The sequence below is a fragment of the Struthio camelus genome, chromosome 2 (genome assembly GCF_040807025.1).
Source record: "Struthio camelus isolate bStrCam1 chromosome 2, bStrCam1.hap1, whole genome shotgun sequence".
In the NCBI taxonomy this organism is placed as follows: domain Eukaryota; kingdom Metazoa; phylum Chordata; class Aves; order Struthioniformes; family Struthionidae; genus Struthio; species Struthio camelus.
In genome coordinates, this window is record NC_090943.1 from 100,077,681 (window position 1) to 100,103,659 (window position 25,979).

General features: G+C 42.6%; 1 protein-coding gene across 1 annotated transcript in view; it reads left to right on the forward strand.

Moving 5' to 3' along the window:
- Positions 1–23,078, forward strand: part of GFOD1 (Gfo/Idh/MocA-like oxidoreductase domain containing 1) — a 77,506-nt gene extending 54,428 nt beyond the window's left edge. The window contains exon 2 of the mRNA XM_068931817.1: positions 15,372–23,078. Within this exon, the coding sequence (XP_068787918.1) occupies positions 15,372–16,291 (920 nt within the window). The 3' untranslated portion in view covers positions 16,292–23,078. The remainder of the gene's footprint in view (positions 1–15,371) is intronic.
- The last annotated feature ends 2,901 nt before the right edge of the window (positions 23,079–25,979 follow it).

The window sequence follows — 25,979 nt, forward strand, 5'->3', positions numbered from 1 at the left end:
TGGGCTAGCTTTCAACCTGCACTTACTGAAGTGTCTTTTTTGTATTAAAACCTTGTGCTAAATTAAATGATTTTAAAGATACAAGCATGTTATAATGAAGCCACTTGAGATATTGTACGATGTGACTGCAGAGCTATGCAAATTGGAGTCATTTCCATTTGACATCTGCACTGTAATTACTGAAAGCTTTTTTCAAATTTATTTTTTATGTCTGCTGTAGCTAATTCACAATCTCCTTTTAACATTGTCAATTATAATTATTTGCCAAGAGCAAATCTGTGCTAACATAAATCTAGCTTTCTTTAGCCTGCAGCTTTTCTTTTGATTTCCTGATGAGGTACGGTTAACCAGAGGAGCCAGTGCTGGGCCTGGAGTATCCAGCAGGGCAGATAAACATTGCAGTCAGAAAAAGAAATGCAATGAAGTAGCCTAAGTTTATTTCTAGTATCCCAACCCTGGGCTTCCTAGTCATGGCAGGTTGTTGTGTTTGAGTGGAGAGGTGCTCTGTGAAAAGATCAATCAGAGTTAGTCAATAGGAGTAACAGTGAAAAGTGTTTGTGCCCACCATGAAGACTGTCCTTATGAGTTCATAAGCATTGTTCTACTCCAGGGACTACAGCTAGAAAACAGCATGTATTTGGGGAAAACAATGTTATTAGATTGAAAATCTTTCCAGGGCTAGCTTTCATGGGAATCTAAGCCAAACTGACAAAATCTGGGACTAAAAAATACACTAGCTGAAGGGCTTTAGGCTTCCAAATGCATACTGTCCTTCAGAAATAAAGTGATTCTAATCCACTTGAAAAGGAATTGTCCTTCCTTCCTTCCTTCCTTTTCCTTGGAGATCCCTGTGTTACATAAGTTCTACAGAGAAATGTAAGTACGAATGCTTTTTAAGAATTACTAACCGAGTTTATAGGTATTTTATTACCATTGGATCGGATATGCACCTGCAAGAGCATAGATGGATACTAATTACATTTCTTTCACCCACAATGGCACAGGTCAAGTACAGGAGTGCTCTTCCCTTTAACTTGTAACCTATAGAGTATTACTTTAAAATCTCCTGGGGCTTCAGAGGCAATGCCTGGTTGGCAATGCTGAATGGTTTCCTTTGTGGCAAGCTCAAAGAGCAGCATAAGATACAGCAACCTGGATTGCATTTCTCCCATATGAGAAAGTCTGTCTGAACGTGGTACAGCAACAGGAACTACCTGCATTGACCCTTCTTTCTGGTCATGGTGTCCAGCATCATGCACGTGGGTAGAACAAAGCCCATTGTGAAGAGGGGGGTCTTTCTTCATTGTGTGTTTGTAGAGCATCTAGCACAAGAAGGCCCTGGGATTACAATAGCAGTATATTAAAAAGAGATAATGAGGATGGTGATCAGATTGATTGATGATGAACATAATAAAGTAAGCAGGGCTACCATAAGTGACTATATCTAGCCTACTGAACATAACACAGGAGTGTTCCAGTGTTATCTTGTTTTCAGCAGATTTTCCGTGATGGCAAAGAGTTCTCAGTTGCCATTAGAGCAAGCCATGGGAAAGCGTAGTCAAACGTGGCTTCGGCTGCTACTGTAGCTTAGCTCTGTCTTGTCCAGGGCACGCTTAGCCAGCATGAGCGTCAGTGGCATTTTCCAAGAAGCCCTTTCAGGGGATTCAGTGTGTGGACTGACTGCAGACAGGGCAATCTGGAATCCAGGCAGATTGAACCTGATGAGTTATTTCTGTCTGAGTCAGCTGGTTGGGCTGCGGCCGAGTCCTTGGCTCTTGTGTAAGCTCTGCAGTCTGGGGAGTAATTAATCAATCTTTCTTATGGATCCAGGGTTGGAGCCAAGGAAACACAATGTCAGTGTCTCACATATTTAGAATTGCTGATTCACTTTGATCTATTCTTACCACTACTTTTCAGAATGGGTTTATGGCTCTTTTTTAGCAGCGCTTAGCTCTCTCTAACATGAATAAAATAGTAAACCAAGAAAATACACTAATTCTAAGACTACTCTCTTTTTTTGGCTTTTAACGTATGTAGAAGTTTCTCAGAGAACTTGACTATTAAATTATGAAGTAATTTTGGCTGCAAAGTTAATCAAGGTGTGGTTGTGTTAAACCACAGGTTGCTTGCATTGTTGTTCCATTGGTTGTGTTGCCAAACCTATGGTTTGTGTCACTGCTTAAATTAATGGGATTAGAGCTGAGGTAAATTTGCCCTGAAGCGTGCTAAGGGCTGGTGCTAGCTTCACTGAAGACTCCATTGTCAGAATTGTCTTTAACTTCAAAATAGAAGCGGGCCTAGGCTGAAGGAGCCAGAGCCAGCAATGGCTCCCTAGAGAGGAACTGTATTCACCAACAACGACTTGGAGAGGTGGGGGCTTTCCTGTGTCCTCTGTGGAGCACTTATTTTGGCTTGACAGCATCGCAGTCAAGAGATTTCATTATGATCAGTACTTTAGTTAAACTGGCTAAGTTTTCTTTTGTAGGCCAAGCTAACTCATTTTCTTCCTCTGTGTGTTCTGAGGGCCTGATCCTTGCAGGCCTTGTGTCTTGGCAAGATGTGGAGACCACCATTGGTCCGAGCAGAGGACTTAACACTGTGAAGCGGAAATGAAAAGCCAAGGAAAATCAAGCCATGGCCTCATCCATAAAAAATCTCAGGCAGACTTTGATGACATAGGCAGGAGGAAAAGTGCAGTTCTGTAGAGTGACTGTTGTGTATACGATTTTGTAGTCTCCCAGATCCTGGTGAAATGGCAAATCAGAATGAAGCAGAAAAGGGACCCCTGAGGCCTGTGGCTGAAGTTGGGAGGTTGGTCCTGCTATCTGTTTCATCGTGTTACTTTTTGCTTCCCAGTTTTTCTCTCCCTCTCTGCTGCACTCTTTCTTGCCAGTGGAGCAGTCCTGCCAGTCTTCCCAGGACTGATGCTAATGCTGCTCAGCGAGCAGCGAGAGGAACTGCTGACGCAAGAAGTATGAAACAAATGACAGAGCATTCCCCTGCCTAAAACTTGTTGTGCAACCTGGCTTACGTCCATCCCTGCATAACTTGGGATCGCTCTGGAAAATCTGGTTCCAGTACTAGGCACAATCTTATGGGATGACTGAATCTGGATTCCAATAGGGTTTGTCCGGTAATTATAAACTGAGATTTTCAATGCCTGTAGTTTTATATTGGAAAGAAAAGACCTCATTTGCTGTGCGAGTGTATATACGCAGATGCAAACAGAGCTACACAGAGTGTATATGCACTCGCTACTGAACGAGCGAAATAACATTGTGTGTCTCCACCTGCCACGTACTCCTATGTAGGCAGGTGAAACAGAGCTCTCTCCCATTCCTTCCTCTACATGCGGGGGTCTGTTTCTGTCTCTATCTGTTTATATGCTAGAGTCGAAAGGGTATGAGCCGGTACAGTTTTCAAATGTGTCCCGTTAAGTTAGGATGCCCCATTCTACAGCTGGGTGCTTTGGTTTCCATAGTACAGAATTTGGGAATGTGAGTACAGATTTTAGAATTTACTTCAGCCACTCAAATCAGAAAATTAGGTCATATGCGTGCTCCATCCATCCAGCACTGCAGGATTGACACACATTTGCTTCAGCACAGAGATCCTTCAAACTTCACTGGGCAGGGAAAGAAGTAGAAATCCTCCAGCTGAAACTACTGCAGAGAATTAAGGTTAGACAAAACATTTGGAGTGGAGTCTGGGTCAAGTTGGTAATGGAGCTGATGCTTCATATAATCATCATGTAACAAGGATCATACTACAAACTGCAGCGCATCTCAGAGAAACAGATGGTAGCGCTGACCGTTTACTGAAGAAAAGCAATCCTAAAATATAAAGTGCAGGGAGAATGCAGGGCTTGCTGTGCTGCATAGCAATGCAATGCTGTGTGAGATTCAGACAGTGACCTGACAGTGCAGCTTGTAGGGTTTTTTAATTTCCTGTCACTTTCCCTGTTCCTTGGCTGGCGAGATGTATTTTTTTGATATTCATAGGGCTTCATGAATTCTGTACAAAACTGCAAAATAATGGCCGCACTAATTACTCACAAACATTATTCTGATGTTCCTTCTTTGCCAGGTTCTTATTTAGTACCAGATTACAACTTGCTAGTTTTAATGGGAGCAGAGAGGGTAGGCAAGAAAAACAGAAAGAAAATTGACTCTTTATCAGCCATAAATTTATCTGACTCAATAAGCATAAACAATTCTATGATGGAAAGGCAAGCTGAAAGAAAACTCAACTGCCTGATTTCCTAATCCTCCCAAAGCCTCTGGAACAGCTGGGCATTTAGTTGTTGTCAGCTAATATAAAAAGAAACATATTTAAAGGCAGATAATAATGCCTCAGGGGAATAGAGATTGACCATAGGCTGTGATTGCTGTGTGATTTCATTACTAAGGAAAAGAGGTTATTGTAATGTACTAGACCGATGGCATGTATTTTGCTCTAGAAGGTGAACAGAGGAATTGAGAGTAATTGGAACAAACAAAGGATGAAATACAGAGGTCTTCTCTGAGTTTTTATTTGGTCCTTAGACAATTAAAGTCCCACTGAAATTAGTGAGTGTTTGGTTGAATAAGGTCCAAGTAAAATGCTTTTTCTTTCTCAGTTTATCTATCTCAGTATGTAAGGGATTCCTTTTTCTTTCTTTCTTTCTTTCTTTTTTTTTTTTTTTGCACAAGGAGCCCTCAGCAAGGATGTAATCCCATAATTTCTATGGGTATTTGATTATGTAAAGATTGAATAAAAGCTTGGGAAAGCCAGCATGGTTTGTCCCAGGTGCACATGAGAACACGGAAGGCACCCAGGTAGAGAATGTAGGTCTGAACATGTTTCGGGTGCCTGAACAGATATTCTCAAGCAGGGACTCCTGGATTATTTCCTCGTGCTGTGCAGCTAGCTAGTTTGTCAAGGGGTATTCACACCTTCTCCAGATTTCCCAGCAGTTCAAATTTTTATATAAACTATACCAGTGCTTCATTTATTTCAGGCTCCTATGTTGTTACTTGTGTAAGTGACTACAGAGAAGTGATCAGAATGACATGCCAGGTAGGCTAGAAACCAAGCGCTAAACTCTAGCTTGTGCTACAAAAGAGCTGGGTAATTTTACTTTGCCGTGCAAAGTGTGCTGGCATGTGCAGTAACAGAAGACTTGATTACTTGCCTCTCTCCCAAGCGCACTGTCTATGGATCCAGTGATGCACATGCATTATACACCCAAATCAAAGACCGTGGTTTGAAAAGCTCATGACTAACCAAATGAACGAACAACCAATCAAAAATCAGTATGGATTTACTCAAAGAGCAATCTCCTTGTCAAAATCATATTGACACATAAGTTCTTTGGAGCAGAAGGCATAAATCCGTATTGCGCTTGTACAACAAGTAGCGCAAAAAGGACCACATCTGTTTCAAAGTGCCTTAAATATTGCTACAGCAACATATGTAACAACAGCAATAGTAACATATGCACAGGCATGGCCCCTGTCCGTAACCCTAAATACTACCTCAGTGAAAATAAAAGCCAGTACCAATATTAATATGCAATGAGAACTGATTTCATCATTATATTTTTTCTTATCCTGCTGAACCATCCTGGTTCTGCTTAGATGGTTCATTTACCAGCAGGCGTCCTTATAATCTTTTGGTTCCAGCGGGTACTGATTGGGTATATTTTCCCAGCCTAGGCACCACATCTCTCCCCAGCAGCTACCTACCAAGAACCTAGCACCTCCTCTTCATTTCAGGAAGAACCCGTTCCGTGTCGTTCTTTCAGTTCCTTACAGTGGTTTTAAAGACCGCTAACCCAGCTGAAATAAGTTCTCTAAGCTCACAGCTCACAACTCAGGATGACCTTCTTTCTTGTTGAGCCTCCTGTGGGACTAGCAGAGGATTACTTTTTGCAGCTCTAGCACTGTTTGTGTGAGCTGTGTGTGTCCTGTTAGCTAGGTGACACCCAGACTGGCAGTAGAGATGCCAGGCATGTGCCACTAGCAGCCGCACATGTTCCACCTTTGCAGGGTGTCTCTATTCGTAATGCATGTAGTCACCTGAGTGAACTTTTGTTTAACCTGTGGTTACAGAGAAGCCAAAGCTGAGGCAGTCAGGAACAGGTTTTTTTCTGTTTATTTCACTGTTTAGGTATTTATTTTCAAAGCAGTTCTGTGGAAAAGAAGTTACATCAGCAAGGATACACCAGGCTAAAAACTGATGTCACAGCATAATACGCCAGGCCTAGAGCGAAGGCATGAATTGAAACCCTTGCTTTGGCAGTATTAAGTTTGGACATGTGTGTATATTTCCTATATACAGTTTTCGATGTAGTATTGGTGGAGTGTGTCTTGTCCCTGCTGAACATAAAATATAAAAGTATATGCGTTTATTTACCTTATAGTATTTTGATGCAGAGGAGGAGATTCAGGGTTTGTAAAATCTGCATAAGCAATTGATCTGCTGTGGCTAAATGAGTTATTACTTGTCAACAGGGAAGTGTATTTCTGTGTGCACTCACAGGCGGTTTCAATTGCAAAGTAAAATAAGCTCCTTAAGTCACTTTGTTATTTTTCCTCAGACTTGCAATAGGCTAGGAACACATGCCCTGTTAATAGGAATCAGCTCATGAACAATTACTCAATAAGCTATAGTAACTTGTTTTTTTGCAACAGCTAGGTATATCTGTGATTTACCTTTTTAAGATATGCTGGTACTAACAAAGATTGTCTTAGCCAATGCTGGAGCCATGACTAATGCCCATCTTGTTAGGCATTCATCATAGAGATTTATCTCCTTAGCAAAAGTTTTGTTAAATAAGGTTTTCTCCAAGAAACATTGCCTTGCCGTGAATATTATCCTGGCAGATCTATTAATTGAAATGAATGTGTTTTTCAAGCCACTCGAACTGACAGACATCACACACTGAATATGATGAATGCAACCATAGTTATTATTGTTACTATAATTCTTACTATATCACAATATCAATAACAGCCAGCAGCATCGAATAATATTAGAGACATTCTCTCTATGTACTAAACAAAAATTTTTGTCCATATTAGGGAGTAGCTTAACTAACACACATATCACTATTTTAATGTTGATACTTTGTTATCATCATCCTGTCTTCCTTTCCAGTCCCTGGGTAGAGAAGGCTGTCTTGCTTTCTCTGAAGGCTATTTCTCTCTCCTCCAGTCTTATTTTTTCAGCAGGAAAGATGCTACTAGGACACACGTGCATATTGCACTTGAAGGAGAACTTTTTAGGCTGGGCCTCCAAGGACTAGGAGTGTTGCTGGGGTCCCTACAGCACAGTGTGCAGCTCCTGGAGTGGCAGGAGCTCCTCTGGGCTGTTTGCAGCAGCTCCTTCCACAGTGTCGCCCTTTCTGCCATGTTGCATTCTCCCTTCCCGTGTCCTTTCCCCACCTTCTCCAACCCTCAGCCTCTTCCCTCTTTGGTGCGCTGCCCTGAGCCAGCTGCTGGCGTTTCTTAATTGGCTCCAGAAACTGCTTGGGCCCCTCTGCCCGCCCTGGCCTTGTCACACTCCCCTGTGAATCCAAGGAGGGAAACAGGATTTGGGGCTTTGCCTGGGCCCCCCTGAAGCCCAAAGAGATCACTTACCCTTCCCTTTGCCTGTGCACCCTGATGTGTTTCCAGAGCTGGGAGCTCCGTGCTAGCAAGCACAGGATCCTTCTAGGCCCTGCAGCAATCTAGTCCTGAAACAGCTGAGCAGAAGAAGCTCTGGCTGTTGAGGGTACTGCTGGAAAATATTGCTGGGCCCAGAGGTTGCCTGAAGGTAAAAGCAAGGGGCCAAAATACTCTTACAGTTATCATCAGTGCAATTTAGTGGGGAAAGGGCATTGGAACAAGGGAGTTTGCAGAGTCGTGATAAAGAGGGGTTCACGCTCACTAAGCAATATTGGAGTGACTGAAGGGCAGATCAGAAAATGATGATCTGTGGTGCTATTTATGGTTTGTCATGCATGAAGCATGCTAAACTGTGGTTGTACAGTTACTATATCTTTGAGAGACTGAAGAGACTTACCCATCTCCCAAAGCCACCCCAGCCCTCCTCACTTAAAATGAGTGAAAAGGAAGTGTGAGCTACTGCCTTCAAGTTCTGTATTTGCATATGATTTCTGAGATACATTCTGAATGAGGTGTTTCTCCCTCATACACATGTGCTAGAAATGCACAGTAATACTGGAATGGTTTGTTCCAGCTTCATGTAAAAGGGAACGTGACTGTGAGGCTAAAGTAAAGGCAGTTCTGGAACATCAGAAATAGAGTTGTCTACTTTTAGTTCTGTAGGTCTCCCCTGTAGTCAACAGTTCAAGTGCAATCAGATCACTTATCCTTTCTTTTGGGTTTCTTAGAGAGTGATAAACCTGGAAGGGAAAGAGAAATTTTCATTACCAAGCCCTGGTTTTGTTTTGAGTCTTCCAAGTGGTGTCATGAATCAGTGCAGATAACTGAGAAGATTTTTTGAGATCCTGGCTAAATTACAACCTCCTAATGTTGTATCTTCTTCTGCAAATTCAAAATAAAGATATGGAATGACTCAAATAGCTGAGAGGATTTCTGAATTCCTGGAAAAATCATTTTTGTATGCCACCATATATAGGTATACACCAGAACTCATTTTAATTTTTGTGCAAGTTAGAAATGGAAAGACAATTTTCTGCACTGGCAATAGGGTTGCTGTCGTACAGTCCACTGACATGATTAGCATTGCAAACAGTTCTATCTAGTATGGGAATATGCAAAATACAGAGTTCTACTGATTCCCAAGTTATATCAAACATTCATGTAACTGCAGGGAACTGTAGATTGGCACCTGGTACTTTAGGTAGTTTCTGAAGATGGCTTCTGTGCAACACCAAAGAGTTTGACAAAGTGCGTACATTCGTGCAGGAGAGCAAATTGTCGTAAACCAGCTATTTAATTTTGAATACCATTAAATCAGCAAGTAGTGAAGTTTGATGTAAGCCATTTATTTTGACCGTGTTTTTTGATATTTTCCCAAAGAAAGGTCTTTTATCAGTATAGCCAAAACCACAGATTTGCAGGGAGGTATAGCCTTTTAACTAAATTTGGTATTTTTTGTCTGTTGACTTGTGTGCATTTATAAAAGCAGCTGTATATCTCCAGCTTATTTTTTTCAGTTTTGTAATTCTGGAAAAAAAGGAATGAAATACTTCTCATTCATGCGGTATACGATACTGGTTTTATTTGCAGTTCATGTCAAACTGCGTTAGGAGGGAAACTGTGATCTGATTGCATACATTACATATCTGGTTACAACTAATGGTATGTATACTAATAACGCAGCACATCTCATTGCAGCACGTCTTACAAGCCTTGATCAGCATTCAGTGTCAAAGATGATTTTCTCACTGATTCTGCATAGGATCCAAAGGCAACAACCACCACTGCAAGGATTGAAATCTAAGAAGGAATCTTTGTCCATATTTATTGAAATTGTATTAATAGTTTATAATGACCACAATGGAATATATCATCACCATTTGGAATATAATTTTATGTTAGCTTCCTTTTTAAAAATAAAATGAGTTTTAAAAGATACTATAATCTGCTATAAACATCTAAAATCATCCATTTCAAATAACCTGGTATGCATTTTCTTCCACCGTTCCTGTAGTTGCTGAAACTCTCAGACTATTCCTTGAGTGTTAGCAGATCCTCTTTAGCTTTAAAAAATATATTTTTCTGCTGACTAATTTAGCTCTTTCCATCAAAACCTTATTTTCCCCTTTCTCTCACCCATCCTGAGCAAGAGCAATAGGTAGTGACTGCTAACTAATGAATCTTTATGATGTCAGTGAAGTTTTTGATTATATGCCCAGACTCCAAATAAAGCCCTTTTTGATTTTCTTGTGAATAGAAGGAGAAGAAAATACTGTATTGAGGCCTCATGTCCTGAGCTGAACAGATAGTGGAATAGTCTTGCTCCAGTTTGAGGATCTTTATTATAATTTTTTTTTTTCAATTAAAATCAGGCTGTCCTTATTTGAAGCAATCCGAGCAGGTGGAAAAAAGCTGACACCGCAGATTTCAGAATTGATGGAGTCTGTGCCCGCTACAACAGCTGTACATTGCCTGTGTGCAGGCCCAGGAATTATGCTTATTATTTAGGCCATGCAGCACAGGGATGTTATAGGGGCAGAGGAACTTGGGCAGCTGGTAACCGATGAGCTAGAGCCTTCTGTAAAATGAAGGACTGCCAACATTAGGCATATGAAAATCATGAGTTCAGCCCTTCCTCTAGCTCCTTGTTCTTCTCCCATATTTATATATTAAACATTTAAATGCTACTGCCCTGGACAGTATCTACTTGCCACTCACTTCCGGGCTGTTTGGCTTGTGTTTTCCAAATTATCTCCACATTGCAATGGCTTCCTTTTTCTAAAATGAAAGCTGAGGTGTGCATATAATCACATGATTACCTGACAAAAATAACAATTATTGTGAGGTGGATGGTGAGCCATAAGAGTAGGTTATGGATAAAATTTGACTTTTCAGCAGAAGGTGCCTGAGAAATCTTTCCTCAAACCAATGATAGTATAGACAATTTTCTTCTATTTTCTCACTTCTAGAGAGTTAGTTAGACATGCCCATCTTTAGAGAAAATCTATGTTTTTACGTAAGCTTTCTTAAAATAAGTGTACATTGGGATCTAAATCATTGGCGTTTGGCTTGGGGAAATATACACTCTGGTAGATAAAAAATAGTCGGGAGGGACCATTCAGTCCCTAACCTTCCTTATGAGGCACTGAGAAGTGAGAAAACACTAACGTTAGAGGTTTTGTAATGTGGACCTGCTCTGGAAGCTTCAGTTCATTCTAGAGGGGAACCAAGCAGCGGTAAGATGTTGCCAGCTTTCAGTCTTTAGCACCCAAACCTAGAAGCCAAATTATCTTGTTTCGTTTTGCTCAACCTCATGTCCTTCCACATTTCTGATGACTACTAGAGCAAGTTATATCCAAGTCGTTGGCCCAAGGATCTGGCCTATGTCACGGAGGGAGTCTTTCCAGCTCCACCATTATTTTGTTTTTCTTGTTGAAGGCGGAAGATAGAGGGCTTCAGGGAAGCAGACCTGTTGGGTCTAATGTAGTTCCCACTTCATGGCCCCACGCCTGTGACCACGCTTGGCTCGTTCATACCACAGCACTGTGCCTGTTAATGCAGATCCTTTGTATCTCCAGCCAGCTGCGCCTGGAGCATTGGGTCATGGGGCAGGTTTGAGGCAGAAGCCCTGCATGGCAGCTGTGAATAGACTTCAAAGAGTCAAACTGCACTCCAAGGAGCTTTGCTAGGAGATAAGTTCCCTACCTTCAGCTTTGGATTTGGGCTGGTCTGGAGTGAGCCCTCCCCTATTCCATGCTGCAGCAGAGAAATCTCATGCCACGTTACTTACCACGAGGCTGCCACAGCACTGTCTCTTGTTTTGAAGCACAGCCAACTGGAGAGATTGGGATGAAGGCTGTGCTGAGCACTCAAAAAGAACAAAATTTATTTAAATTTAAAATTTTATCATTCATTTTACCTAAGGATTCAAGAAGTCAATGCTCAGAACTTGCTTAGCTGAGATCTGTAGCGTCTTAGAGTAGATTTCTGGATGAATATGGAAGGGGTAAGTATCGTTTCATACAATGAGATGTATTTGAGTCTGTTGCTTATCACCATGGATAAATATTGCACTGTTTGCTGAAACAAGCTGACTGCATTTTCCTGCTTTTATATAATTAATGAGGTTCTTGTTATCTGCTATGGTGTGATTTTCAAAGATGTGTGGATCCAACTGATACCAGTTTAGCAATGCCTACTGGCAGAATGGCAAGCAGTAGCAGTTGCTCCTTTAGCATAGAACTTGTGCAAAATTGGACACGATTAGGTCTTAACTCTAGGCCAGGGGAGCAGGAAGTGGATATTGTGTCTAGGTTAATTCCCAAAGAATCCCATTTCAGAACTTGCATCAGAAATACGTTTGCATGAGACTATCAATATCGAAGAAGGCGATACTCCTTTCACACTGCCATCTGGTCTGCATGGAGCTCCTTTGGTTGAATGGCTCAAAGAGAAGGTGCTTTTTTTGTCGTCTTCCTTGAGAAGGGAGCACAGGGAGGAGAACAGAAAATGATGATATTTTGATCATCCTGTTTCTTATTTTAGTGGCATGAACATGCCAGAGTATTTCTCTGAATTAAATTATGCAAACCGTTCATGTTTTCTCCTTGTTTCAAGAACGCTAATGTGGCTGCTAGCAGATTTGCAGCTACAGAGAGGACAAAGATCTGTAGTGTGCGCAGACTCAAGCACAGAATAGTGTCATGCTGAAAGAACCTGCACAAGCTCTAATCGAGTATAAAAGCTTTCTGGGCACTAAGCAAAAATCTGTTTAAATCCCTGACAAGGATGAGAGCACAGCATGCATTATCAGCACATGCACAGAGATGGGAAGGCTCTCAGAACATTTGCATTTCGGATTTGCTGTAATTAAAAGGTTTCAACGTTTCCAAAAAGGTTGAAATGATGGAAGGAGTAAATATAAGACTGCCTTTTTGCCATCTGCATGCAAATATTTAGGGCTCTTCTCTTTTCTCTGCATGTATGCCTGACTCACACTGATCCTAATGCCATTTTTTCTTGAGTATAAGCAATGTGAAAACCCACAGGCTTCTCTTTCATATTTACAATCATTGTTATGACAGTACCAAGTGTTCCCTGCCGTCTTCCAGTCGGTGACGGAGCCCCCACTGTGCACGGCACTGTACCCACAACAAAAAGGCATCTCCCAGGCTCCAGAGACTTCCCAGGGGAAGCGCACCCTTTCCCTCACATGCACTTTTGTAAAGCTACATGTCTTGAGAGATGAGTGCTTGCACGGACCCCAGATAAAATGAAAAAGGCATCTGTGAGGCAGAGAGATAAAAGCTGAACTGGAGCAGAAACTTTCCCTTCTGGCTCAATGGTGAGCAGAGTAGATCAGGACATAGAACATATGGATTATTTGGGAGGAAATGGCTATTTCAGGGAAGATTTGACTGCAGGCACAAATGGAGAGAAAAGCAGAACCCTGAGTGTGTAAAATGAGGAGTTCTGCACCTCCTTAACCTCCAGAAAAGATTAAAGAAAACATGACTTTTAGAAGTACATCCAACTGGAGAAGGGTCTTTTCACATTCTCGTGTTGTAGCACAGCTCGAGGATATAATTGTCCAAAAAAAATTCTTGTTGTGTCCACCTATTTGGGTGTTTTCCTCAAAGACGTTTCCTTTATTTTGAGAAATAATTTGCTAAACTGAAATCTCTCTGCAAAGCATCCGTACAAGTCTGAAAGGACTATTATATATATTAGTGATCTGTGTCAAGTGGCATAGCTGGAGCTACTGGTTAGAGGAATATAGGGCAGGTGGATGAATACATTCTGTGATATCAACCAAATACAGAAAAAATTACTCGGGAGCAGAAAAAGAAGGGCTATAAGGTTGAAAATGTCACCTCAGTCACCAGTAGCAATTTGTAAAGATGAGAGAGAAAAAAGAGAAAGGAAGGCCGTGGCTGCTGAATAGAGGATGCCTGCCTAATATATGAGGAAAAGGAGTATGTCTCCACTGAAGTGTTTATATACAAGGTGAACAGGAGCAAACTGAAGGAAGATCTTTCCCTTCTAGCCTGGAACTAGTTGTGACTGCCTTTTCAATGGTGACAGCCCTCCCTCCAGTTTCAGCTTCTCAAATAGCAGCAGATAAAGACTACGAATAGGAAGTGTGTATAAACTCATTATTGAATGTTTGGACTGTGACCTCCTCCTTCCCACAGTCAGGCTGTTAAATATTCATGTAAGTGGTCTCAGTCACATCCTTGCCATCTGTATTTATATGACTTTATCTGAGAGCTCCAAAACATAAAAAATTTTATCCTCCCAATAGTCCTTTAAGGAAAAAGGAATAGTCATCTGTCTTAAGGGAAAAGGAATCAAAACACTGAGAGATTCAGTGAGTTATCTGGATTTATTCATCTAGACTCCAGCAGAGACAGGATCCAGATTCAGATCCTTTGAGTGCTAGGTCCAGCTATAGCCCTGGGCTCTCAAACATCGGTCATATTTAGTGCTACAGGGTGCTGAATAGGTCACTTGATACTGCTCAGCAGGCATAAAAAATCTGTGCAACTGTAAAGGGAGCTGAAGACATAAAGAGTTGTCTTATTTTATCCTGTGTCAAAAGTTTGGTATAGCCTTATGTAGAGTCACCACTCCTTTGTGCTCCTGACAGATGCCTCTGGTAACTAATGCTGATCCTCAAAGGTGCAAAGTAATTTGCCTTGTTGTCACACTCTGTTGCTCTCTGCAAACTGGTGGTTATTATAGGTCTTTGCCTGTTTTCTGTCACTATATGTGTGTATGGGTACAGAATGAAAGTATTTGTCAAGGAGAAATCAATAATAAAACCATTATTTAGGTAGTGCAGCCTGCACTGCATTCAGTTGCACACCTTGATGGCCAGATGAAACAGGACCATCATGCAGCTTCAGGAAACAGCGTGCGCACACGGTCAATACTGTGAGGGAACCAATTGTCACAGCTGCATGTTTCACGTGTTTTAGAGCAATCGTGGCTTTCCCTTGACGCTCTGGATGCGCTGTTGACATTTCAGCAGAGCTTCAAAAGCAGTTTCTGCCTCTGTGAGAATACCATGACATTTTAAGAGTAGAAAACAGTTCCTACATTTTGAATCATGCAACGAATCCAGTACTTCTCCCTGTCCCCAGTCAGAACCCGTTAAAAAGTCTGAATGGGAAAGGTGAAGGAACAAGGCCACTGAGAAGAGAATCCGAGACTTTTCAGTGCCCTCATGTGAAATTACTGCAGGCTGGAGCTTGTGTTACTCATATGCATCAGGAAGTTGAATGTGAAGCTCGCATTCAACTCTTGGAAGCCCCCACGCAGAGGGGTTATCACAGAAAAAACATTATTGCAAGACAGTGGAGTTGTGGGGGTTATTTTTGTACTTGCTCCCAGAAGGGGGCAAATGTGGGGTAATAGGGGGTAATTTACATCACCTTGGTTTGCTTTCTCATCTGTCCAGGCCCTCACTTGCGTGCTATTTTTAGGCATGGGCGCATTTTGTGAACAAAAAGGGATACGTTTGCCTCGCGGTGCTCAAGGAACTGTTATATGCATTTTGGAAACATGCTGGAGGGCATCTTTGTGCCTTTAACACCATATTGAAATATTTTCTTCTTTCAGTGACCTTTCTCCTTTTAGTCTTTAAGCATTGCCTTGAGGCTCTGAGTTTACTCAATCAATGTATTTTTGTTGTTGATTCTTTTTTTAACTGTCTTTCAGGCATTGGAAAAAATGTCATCTGTGACCGAACGGCAACTCCCCTGGATGCCTTTAGGATGATGACTGCGGCTCACTATTACCCAAAGCTCATGAGCATCATGGGGAACGTCTTGCGCTTCCTGCCTGCCTTTGTGAGGATGAAGCAGTTGATCCAGGAGGGTTACGTGGGGGAGCTCTTGGTGTGTGAGGTGCAGGTTCACAGCGGAAGCCTCCTAGGCAAGAAGTACAACTGGAGCTGTGATGACCTGATGGGGGGCGGGGGCTTGCACTCGGTTGGCACCTATATCATCGACCTCTTGACCTTCCTCACCAGCCAGAAGGCCGTGAAAGTGCATGGGTTGCTGAAGACCTTCGTCAAGCAGACGGACCACATCAAGGGGATACGGCAGATCACCAGTGACGACTTCTGTACGTTTCAGATGGTTCTGGAAGGCGGTGTGTGCTGCACAGTGACGCTTAATTTCAACGTCCCCGGGGAGTTCAAACAAGACATTATTGTAGTCGGTTCGGCCGGTCGGCTGATTGTAATAGGCACTGATCTCTATGGACAGAGCAACAGCTCTCCTCAGAGGGAGCTCCTGCTGAAGGACTCCACACCGGTCAGCAACTCTTTACTTCCGGAGAAGGCCTTCAGTGACATCCCACTGCCATACCTCCGAGGCACCATTAAGATGGTTCAAGCTGTCCGGCAGGCATTTGAGGACCAGGACGACAGGAGGACCTGGGACGGGAGGCCCCTCACGATGGCTGCCACCTTTGATGACTGTCTGTATGCCCTCTGTGTGGTGGACACCATTAAAAAGTCAAACCAGTTGGGGGAGTGGCAGAACATTTCAATCATGACCGAGGAGCCAGAACTGAGCCCTGCATACTTAATCAGTGAAGCCATGCGTAAGAGCAGGATGTCTCTGTACTGCTAGCTCCACTCAGCTCCTAAGAAAGAATAGGAACCAGACAGCTCTTACAGTAAATGGTAACGCAGCCTGTGTGAAGGGCTCAGGCATCTTAAAATCAGCTGAGGATATGAGAGGAGGAAGTACGGTGTTTGGATCAACTAAATCTGTTGATGGCTAAATACCAAAGTGATGATGTTCTAAGAAATGCCCAAAATAGGAGGGTTAAGAGCTGACGTTAACTTAACTGTTTCAATGACAGTATTAGCTGGCTGATTAGCAAGATATATCATGGACTTTTCTCCTGCTTGCAGGTGCTTTAGATAATCCAGTTGTGTTTACTGTGAAAGGTGGGGAAGGTCCTTTTAGATTTTCCTTGCCTACCAGAGGGCTGTGAAGGTACTGTCATGTCATCAAGTTTTCTGTAGTGTCCGACATGAATGGTTCCTACCATGACAGCTGACACCACCATGCTGTACTGCTACATCTTTAACCAACACACAGAATAATAGGTCTTGGTGTAACAAAGCGTCGTGTGATGCAGAAAACCTCGGCAGCTCGCTTTTCATATAGCTTCTTAGAGGCTTCTGTGTGTTGGTTTAGTCAGTTATTTTTGTGTATGTGGGGTTTTTTTTTTAAGCACAATGACATAGGAGAATGTGTGGCTTTTACAAACAAAGCAGCCCTCAACCACAGCACATACATCCTCCTATCGGGGGGAGTCTTTTACTAGCTCATGGTAAGCTTCAATGTTAACTGTACAGATTTGCTGATTAAAATGGGTTGTGTAAAACCTTCATGAACAGCAGGTGGCATGATACAATAGTGACAGTGGGTTTTTATTGCACAGCTCAACTCAGGCTAGTCTTCTGAAAGTTTACACAATGTCCTATGTGTCTGGGACTGACTTTTGAGTGACTTCATCTCACATTTTGGTTTTCAGTAGAAAACAGAAAACTCAGTAGAAATCCCACCAAAACCAAAATGACATTTAGACAGTCGGTGTTCTTTTAAGTCTTTGTGAACTTGCACTTGAGAGATACAAACCAACCACGAATTTAATATAGGTCAGCCCAGAAGCTTTCACCTCCAACAAGGGGTGAGTGTGAGTGGAAAAAATATAAGGGATGAGAAAACTTCCTATCCATTTCTAGGGAAAAAATTTTAAAAGGATCCTCACCTCTACCTGCTTAAAGTGGCCAACTACTGGTACTGCAGTTATTGTTCCCTGTCATCAGTGCAGGGGTGGAGAAGCTCTTTTGATATGTTTTTCCTGTCCTTCTTGCTAATATTTTAGATTGCAATCTTGAAAGAATATAGTGAAAGTCACATGAATTATCCTAGTAAAGTGGGATACTGCTTTTCTGCGTAAAGCTGCTCCTCTGCTTAAACGTTCACAGCATTAGGTCCTCAGATACAAAAATCACACAGAAAATACTACATCAAGCATATAGCAGTAAATTGTATTACACCTGAGCAAAACTTTTTCAGCTTTTTGTTAATTTTGACTAGGGGAAAGAAGAGAACATTTGGCTGAGCAGTAGCTATTAAGAGAGAAAATACAACCTTTCTTCTCAAGGCCATCAGATTATTGTGGTCGTTTTAGATTAGAAAGAAAACAATCAGAATATTTCAGATTTTTTGTACAGCACTTTTAGTTCTGCTGTTTTTAGGAGCGCCAAGGGCTTCTGTAGAGCTCCTGCAAATGATTCCATCTGATTGTTGTGTGCTCCTGTCTGTTGCACTCCCAATTTCAGTGCTGCATGTTTTTGAACAGGAGGGCGTCAGTAGTGTGGTTCATCTCATCTGGCTTGAGCCAGCTGAAAGTTAGGTCTCTTATCCCCAATAGCTGTGTAATGACACGCTAGTCAATACAGACAGGGAGAGATCTTCAAGGGTTGATTCGGTTCCTCCTAGGACTAATATAGAAGGAGATGTCGACTGGAAATTTCAGTCCTTCTCTTTTGATTGTAGAAGGAATCTTGGGTGCTTACATGAGATGGCTTTTAAATGTTTAGGTGGCTAAAATTGGGAGAATTGACTCCTACCCCAAAATTATGTGTGTGTGCTTAATTTTTAAAGTGAGTATTTGTGACCTTTCGTGAAACATTCCCCAAAGTGTAAAAGCGTGACTGGTGAAGGAACAGTGTAATACTGCAAAACCATAGCCAACCGGAGGAGTGTTTCTGTCCCCATTGTTCTGCCATTTCTAGCAATTGTGTCTATGGTTGACTGCTTCTGCTAGGCTTCAGGCAAGCGTTCTTAATGCCTTCTGGAAGCATCTCTTGACAGGTTTGGATTTTTTTTCCTAGAAATGATTTCTCTGCAAACAATTCCCATAGCAGTACCTGTGCCAACAGGAATTTCCCGTTGTTACAATTGTCATGGTATACCATGAGATCCAGTTTCTGCCCTGAAAAATAGGCAGAAAAATACAGAAGAGAGTTTGACAAAAAATCATACATCTCTCCTGACAAATGGAATTAGCCCCAGGGGGATCAAGAGAGTTTTCATATAGTAAGGCAAACGCCCTTTATTGACAACAGTGGCAAGTTCAAATTGTGAATGCAAGCCCAGTGGATAATTAACCATGTCTAGTTAAACATCATTCAAAACTGTAACTAAATGTAGGCCAAAGTGTTTTTTTAAGTGTCTTGCTGATAAGCAGTTTGGCCACTGTGCCTCGAATTCCTGTTCATGTCTTTGGACCTCATTTTGGTTTTCAACAAATGTTGATGGTTTTCCCCATGTGTATTTCATTTTTCCTGTATCTTACTGTTTTTTGTGATGCCAGCTGGCAGAAGATGTGCTGGAACCTAAACGCCCTCCTTCGGTGCATGTTCCCTAGGTGAAACACAGTGTAAAGGGAGAGTGCTACTAAACTCGACCTTTCTGCTCCGGATCCAAAGGTTTAGGTGACATTATTATCATCCGTGCGCTGTGCAAACTTAACTGATGCAGATTTTGCTGCTTAGTGGAAAGAAAATCTAATGCTCTGGTTGCATAGCCATTTGATGCGAGTGAAGGTACCAACTTCCAAATGGGTTGAACCCCACACGGCTCACTAGGTGACCACAGTGCTGGCCCCAGAGAGGCAGCCAGAACGAGCAGAGGCAGGGTGGGACCTCCTCTTTTGACAGCAATGTAGACCTTACGCTAGGTTCAGGAGAACATTTGACCTAATTGGGACGGCAGCAGTAACCGCATACATTCAGGATTGCATGACAGTTTTTCCATTCTCTAGGAGGTAAAGGTGCTGCAGTGTCAAGTGTAAAGACATTTAACTTCCAGCTGGCCTAGAAGAGCAAGGAACTGGTTTATTTATAGAATGTGTATTACTATTCTGATAAAATGTTACTGTGTGCTCTAGGATCTTTCTTGGCAGTGTCAAGGCCTCTGCTCTTTTGGTACAGTTGAAAGTACACTGAATTACTCTAAGTCGCCTCTGGAGTTCGCACTGGGTTTAAGAATTTGGGCAGCAGTTAAAAGAAGTGTACTTGATTGAGCTCAAAAGCAGTACCATACCAGGCAACATATATTCGGAACTGCACTTTTAATGCTCTTCTTTAATGCTGTGCCACATTTGAGATGAATACTGCTAGAATTGGTGCAAGCCTAATAGCCAGGCTGAGGCTACTGCTGGAATCTACAGTAGTCCCCAAAACAAACTGGTTCATACACTAGATAAGAGGTATTCATTCCTCTTCCCTGGGCTGCTGTTGGAGAGGCTCCTTCCTTTGCCATACACCTTTAGGATACTAAACATTATGGTCTGTTGCCAAAGACGAAAAGAGCCAAAGGGGAGAGCCCAGAGGAAATGCTCTGCTGCTCCGCAGGGGCTATTCTAATGCTGGGACATTCAGCTGTGTCTAATTTAAATGGGAATCAGATTGGGCTCCAGGCTAAGGGGAGGGCAGCCCATCACTGTGCCCCTGTGCCACAGCAGGGCGCAACTGAAGTCCTTCCATATGCCCAAAGGAGAACAGTAGCTGCAGCAGTGAAGGAAAAGAAGGTATGTCTGCAGGCAGGTAGCTGTATGCCTGCACCAACAGGAAGAGTAAGCTGGTTGCCCGGAGGGTGAAGGCTGCCCCTGCTGGAGGTGGTGGCAGTGGCTTTTCTCTACCTCTGTGTTCAGGAGCCCGAGGGGTGACCCTGCCCTCAGAGGAGCAGCATCTGTCCCGTACTCCTGCTAGATCCATGTGGGTCCTCAAAGCTGAACTCACTGAAGTCCTTTCTAGAGGCCTAAAAACTCTATAAGAGCTGCGGGGTTTCCTGTATCTAATACCATGCATGCGTTAGATTAGTAGTACTTTAGCTGTGTAGTTAGAAAATAGCTAGTAGAGATGATATGTCCTTACCCTTGCAGCCAATGCAGCAGAGAATCAGGGCATGCATAAACTAGTTTAGGCTCAGGATGGACGGCTGTGGAGTTCATCCCTTGCTTTGGCTGAAAGCATGAGAAATTCCTGCCCAGCCGGCATAGGGCAATCAGAGGCGCTCTCCACTTTGCACTTAATGTTTCCTTCTTTGGGATAGCTTTCTAGCTACAGTGATGGCACAAGGGAACAGCTATCTTGGAAGTGCAGTCATTCAGAAAAGGAGGCTCTTCTGCTGCCTGTGTTCACAGCACACAGGCTGTGCAGTTTGTTTATTTCTGTGTCTGCACAAATACAGAAAAGGCACTAGGAGTTTAAAATTACTCATTTCCTGCCCCCCCTCCCCCCAATTATTATTAGCAGATTTTATTTTGCAGGTAAAGATAAATTTAGTAGCTTGATGGTGTCTTTGTGGAGATCCAGAAATTGCTAATGACAGAAATTCTTGTTGCTGGAAGCTTAGTCTTTAACTGTTACCCTCATTATAAAGTATCACAAATTATAGAGTCTCTTCACTCTTAATTTCTGTATCTACAAGGGTTTAAAAGCACCCAGCAAACTTTTGGATTTGTGCAGATATTCAACATGTTGACTTGATTTCCAGTGGGCAAGTGATATACCCTTAAGTACATATGAAGCTCAGCACTGGACTGTTCGACCTCTGCAGTGCTCTCTGGGTATTTAGGACGAGTTGTGAAATGGCAGGCTTATTCAGGACAGCAGTTTCTTCTTGTCATTGTTGTTGCTGAAGTTACTTTTGGGAAGCAAAGTTTGTAAATTATTTAGAGATGACGTATGACTGAGTAATAATTGTCAGTCCTGTCAGCTTTAAAATTTCCTCTTTCTTGAGCTGCTGGATGAAGTCCATCCAATAAAAATAATTTTCCCTAACAATAACTGCCCAATTCCATTTGCTCGTGAAAAGAAAGAATTCTAAGTAGACAGGACTTTACATAATGCTGCATTCATGAACCGATGTCATAACCTCATGACTGCTGCTCCTACTGAGTGCAGAAAACCAGAGCCAAGGCAAGGAATGACTTCTTGGAAGCTGTCAAATCACAGCATTGGGGCGGGGGAATGAAGGGTATCAGCTTAGGTCAAACTGCAACAGGTTTTATTCACATTTTTAATTAAATGAAAAACTTTCTGAGTTGAGTTCCATTTTTAAAGAATGCTATTTTGAAATGAAAGTTGAAAAATTTCCACTCTTAATATGTTTTGGTATTTATGACATGAGCTGGGTTTTTTTTGTTGTTGTTGTTAAAGTTCACGCTTTAAAAAATCCCCTCTGGTAGGTTCAAACGCGCTCGGTGAATTCAGCTGTCCTTGGGCAGGTTCAGAGCAGGGCCGCGCAGTGTCATTCGGCGAGCCCAGTCTAGCACCTGAATTTGGCCGTCTGAGTTTCATTTCTGTCTGCAGCATAGGGAAAACTGGTTCATTAAATGGAGGTAGCTATAGATAATCAAGATACTTTATGCAGCGGTGCCAGCCATCGTCCTTAAAAGCACTTAAATCTATTAACAAGTTTACCATGGTTATTTATGACCTTCCAGCCATGTGCTATCCATAACTTCCTTCTCTTTTTACACCGTCCTTCAAGCTCGCTTGCCTCCCTTTCTGTTTCATTCCATTGCAAGTCATGAGGCAGGTCTCTGTTGTTTCTCACCACTATTTGCTATCAGTCTATGTTAGACGTGGCATACAGGGTGGCTAATGTTTGACTTGAGTTACTTTTAATACAGACTCATTAAACAATATGTTAACAGCACAACTCCTCAAGTGTAGGCATACCTAAAGCCCAGCTAGGGCAGGAATCAAGGCTCCCTGCTATGCTTTGTTTCGCAGATGACACTCATTGTTTCTCTCTGTACTGCTTTTCTTCTATTTTGATTTTGAAAATGAGAATATGTTCAGTTTGTTGCTGTGTCAATATTAAGTATATATTTATTGTTTTTCAGACATACATACATATATATAAATGCTATATATATATATAATGTCAACGCATGGACATATGTACAGTAGATATTTTAAAGAGCTATTTATCAAGAAAAATAAGTGTTATAAGTAAACAGAGTTTATATTTTATATATAATGTAGATAGGAAAAAAAAAAAGTGTTTAAATTATAATAGGACTTCTAGGGGTGGGGGTTGGGATTTGGAGACATGGACAAGGACTGGTTCTAGCATTTTAAATAGCCAAACTACTTTGTACGGAAGCTGCCTGCTGTGCCTCTCGGCCGCAATATCTGTTTGTTTCTTCTCCTGGAAGATGATGTGCATTGTTACTTTTACATTGCTTGAGGAATGTAGTTAGTTTATTCTCAGCCAACTGGTATGTGCTGCTTAAAACATGGTTTCCTGCTGTTCTGCATATTTGCATTGATGGAATAAAAGGATCTTAAATGGCAAATAAAGACATAAAAGGATGTGATGCCAGCTGTCAGTCATTTTTCCTCGCACTTGTATTTTGTGCAGTATAATAGCCATCACCTTTTCCTGTTTTCTGGCCTGCCTGTTAAGTTCAACACATCGGAGTAAAATCCACAGACTTTGTGCTTGTGGGATGGGATTGTGATGGAAGGAGGAAGAGGAAGAAAAGAAAGGTTTAACACTAAGCTGTTTGAAGGTTTAACTTTTCAGCAGGGCCTGAACTAAAGCCTGCTGGAGTGAAGTGTCCTGAGGAAACAGTTTGGTTTTGTTGCAGTATTGTGATGCTGTCGAAGGCTGTATGTCTAGTGGCATGGCAAAATGTGGATATAGACTGTCCCCCCGAGAACAAACTGGAGATCCTTTCCTGGCCCTCCTCCCCACTCCCCACCAGTGTCCCAGGATGCTTTTGCCTTCCTCATCCTCAGCTCCCTCCAGTGACTTCCCCACATAACTGCCTACTTGAGCCCTGCTCCCATGCACTACTGAGCTGTCAAGTCCTTCCTGCTTACCCCAGGGCTCATTTTCTCCCTTGTATAGGGGTCCATCAGCCTAGTAAGGACCTGTTAGGGCAGTCCCTCTGACTTGGGATAAAACAGCACTGCATACAAGCAGAAGATTTTGTGAAGCAGCGAGAAGTTCTAGGCTTCAAGGAAAGGTGCACTGCCTTGAGGACTGGTTTGTAAAAAGGATAGAGCATTTCCTATGCTTCTTTTTCTATTTTACAGCAGAGCACACAGAAAGATGGTGATTTATACTCTTGTCAGTCCTCACTCACTTCCCAGGCACTAATGAAGTACTGTGAATCTGAGGCACAAATCTGTGAAAGGACGGGAAATCCCAATCACTTACAGTGCACCCCCCCCCCCTTAGGTCATGGGACCTTGTGAAGTGAACTGGGTTTTTTTGTATATGCAAAAAACCCCTACTTACTGAGTATAGCATTCACCAGGTATTCACTTCATCACAGAAATGCAGTATGTATGTGAGCAATTTCTACCACTCCTGATTAAAATACCATAGCAGCTAGCATATTTTAAGGATGTGCCAAGGTTTATAAAGATCAAAACTCATTTTTGTCAGTTTTAATCCTCCCTATTTGCTTAGACTGAAGAGGGCAAATGCACAAGGCAAGGAAGAACCAGTTCCTAGCTCTTTGGGAATTGCATTTTAACATTTGCCTTCCCTTCATGAGCAACAGAATCACAGACTGGTTTAGGTTGGAAGGGACCTCTGGAGATCACCTAGTCCAACCTCCCTGCTCAAGCAGGGTCACCTAGAGCATATTGCCCAGGATCACGTCCAGACGGGTTTTGAATATCTCCAGCGAAGGAGACTCCACCACCTCTCTGGGCAACCTGTTCCAATGCTCTGTCACCCTCACAGTCAAGAAGTTTTTTCTCAGGTTTAGGTGGAACTTCCTGTGTTTCAGTTTCTGCCCGTTGCCTCTCGTCCTGTTGCTGGGCACCACGGAGAAGAGGCTGGCCTCATCCTCTTGACACTCTCCCTTCAGATACTTATACACGTTGATGAGATCGCCTCTCAGTCTTCTCTTCTCCAGGCTGAACAGGCCCAGCTCTCGCAGCCTTTCTTCATAGGAGAGGTGCTCCAGCCCTCTAATCATCTCTGTAGCCCTCCGCTGGACTCTCTCCAGGAGTGCCATGTCTCTCTTGTAGTGGGGAGGCCAGACCTGGACACAGGACTCCAGGTGAGGCCTCCCCAGGGCTGAGGAGAGGGGCAGGATCACCTCCCTCGACCTGCTGGCAACACGCTGCCTAATGCACCCCAGGATCCCATTGGCCTTCTTGGCCACAAGGGCACACTGCTGGCTCATGTTTAACTTGTTGTCCACCAGCACTCCCAGGTCCTTCTCTGCAGAGCTGCTCTCCAGCAGGTCAACCCCTGGCCTGTACTGGTGCAGGGGGTTATTCCTGCCTAGGTGCAGGACCCTGCACTTGCCTTTGTTGAACTTCAGGAGGTTCCTCTCCGCCCAGCTCTCCAGCCTGTCCAGGTCCCTCTGAATGGCAACGTGCGGTAACCTTGTTCAGTCAACCTTCCAGATCAGTATCTTCAAGTAACGAATTAGCCAGTGAAATAAAAACACGGCCACATTTTTGGCATATCCTTGCCATCAACTTTATAGTAAAACTAAGCCTACTTTCATTTCAAAAGTTAAAATGTAGAAACCTTTGTAAAACAGCACCTAGAGGAAAAAATCATTGTGAAAGAAAGCCAAAGATACACTAGGATTAATAGTACACAATATAGAACTATATAGATAGGTAAGTGCAAGTGCAACACTGGATGTAAAATGCCACAGTAACGAGGCTATATAAATGCTAAGGTAAACCTTTTCAAATGTGGGTCAGTATAGTGAGACAGGTACTTAAGTGTGTATTTATGAACCCAAGTAAGAGTTCTGCTTTTAAAACGAACGGCAGAAATGCAGGAGAGAGGGAAACCTCCTGCCATTTTCTGCAATTTTTGATGAATCAAAGCTTGTAAAGTTTCACTAGCTTGTTCTGCTGTTTTCTGAAGTCCCTACTGATTAGCAGCTATGGAGTAAAAACAATGGGTGGCTTGTAGCCATAAATAGTAATGAGAAAAATGCTAAATGCAATGTATTGTTCTCCTTTGGGATGAAGAATTTGCTGGGGCAGGGGTTGTTAAAAAGCATCGCTGTGCCATAGAGAAGCAGCACTTACTGCCTTCATTAGTGACTCCTGTCAGTGGTGGAAAGGAGTGGAGCTCTTAGTAATGTTGCTGCGCCAGTGGAATAGCATGTTTCAGTGTGGTCATACATGACGCACGGAATGGTATGGGGTTTTTGCCCCATGTAATACTCCAGAGTGGCTCAGACGGAGGCGAGACAGTGTAGCTCTTCTGATTGCACCTCTTGCTGGGC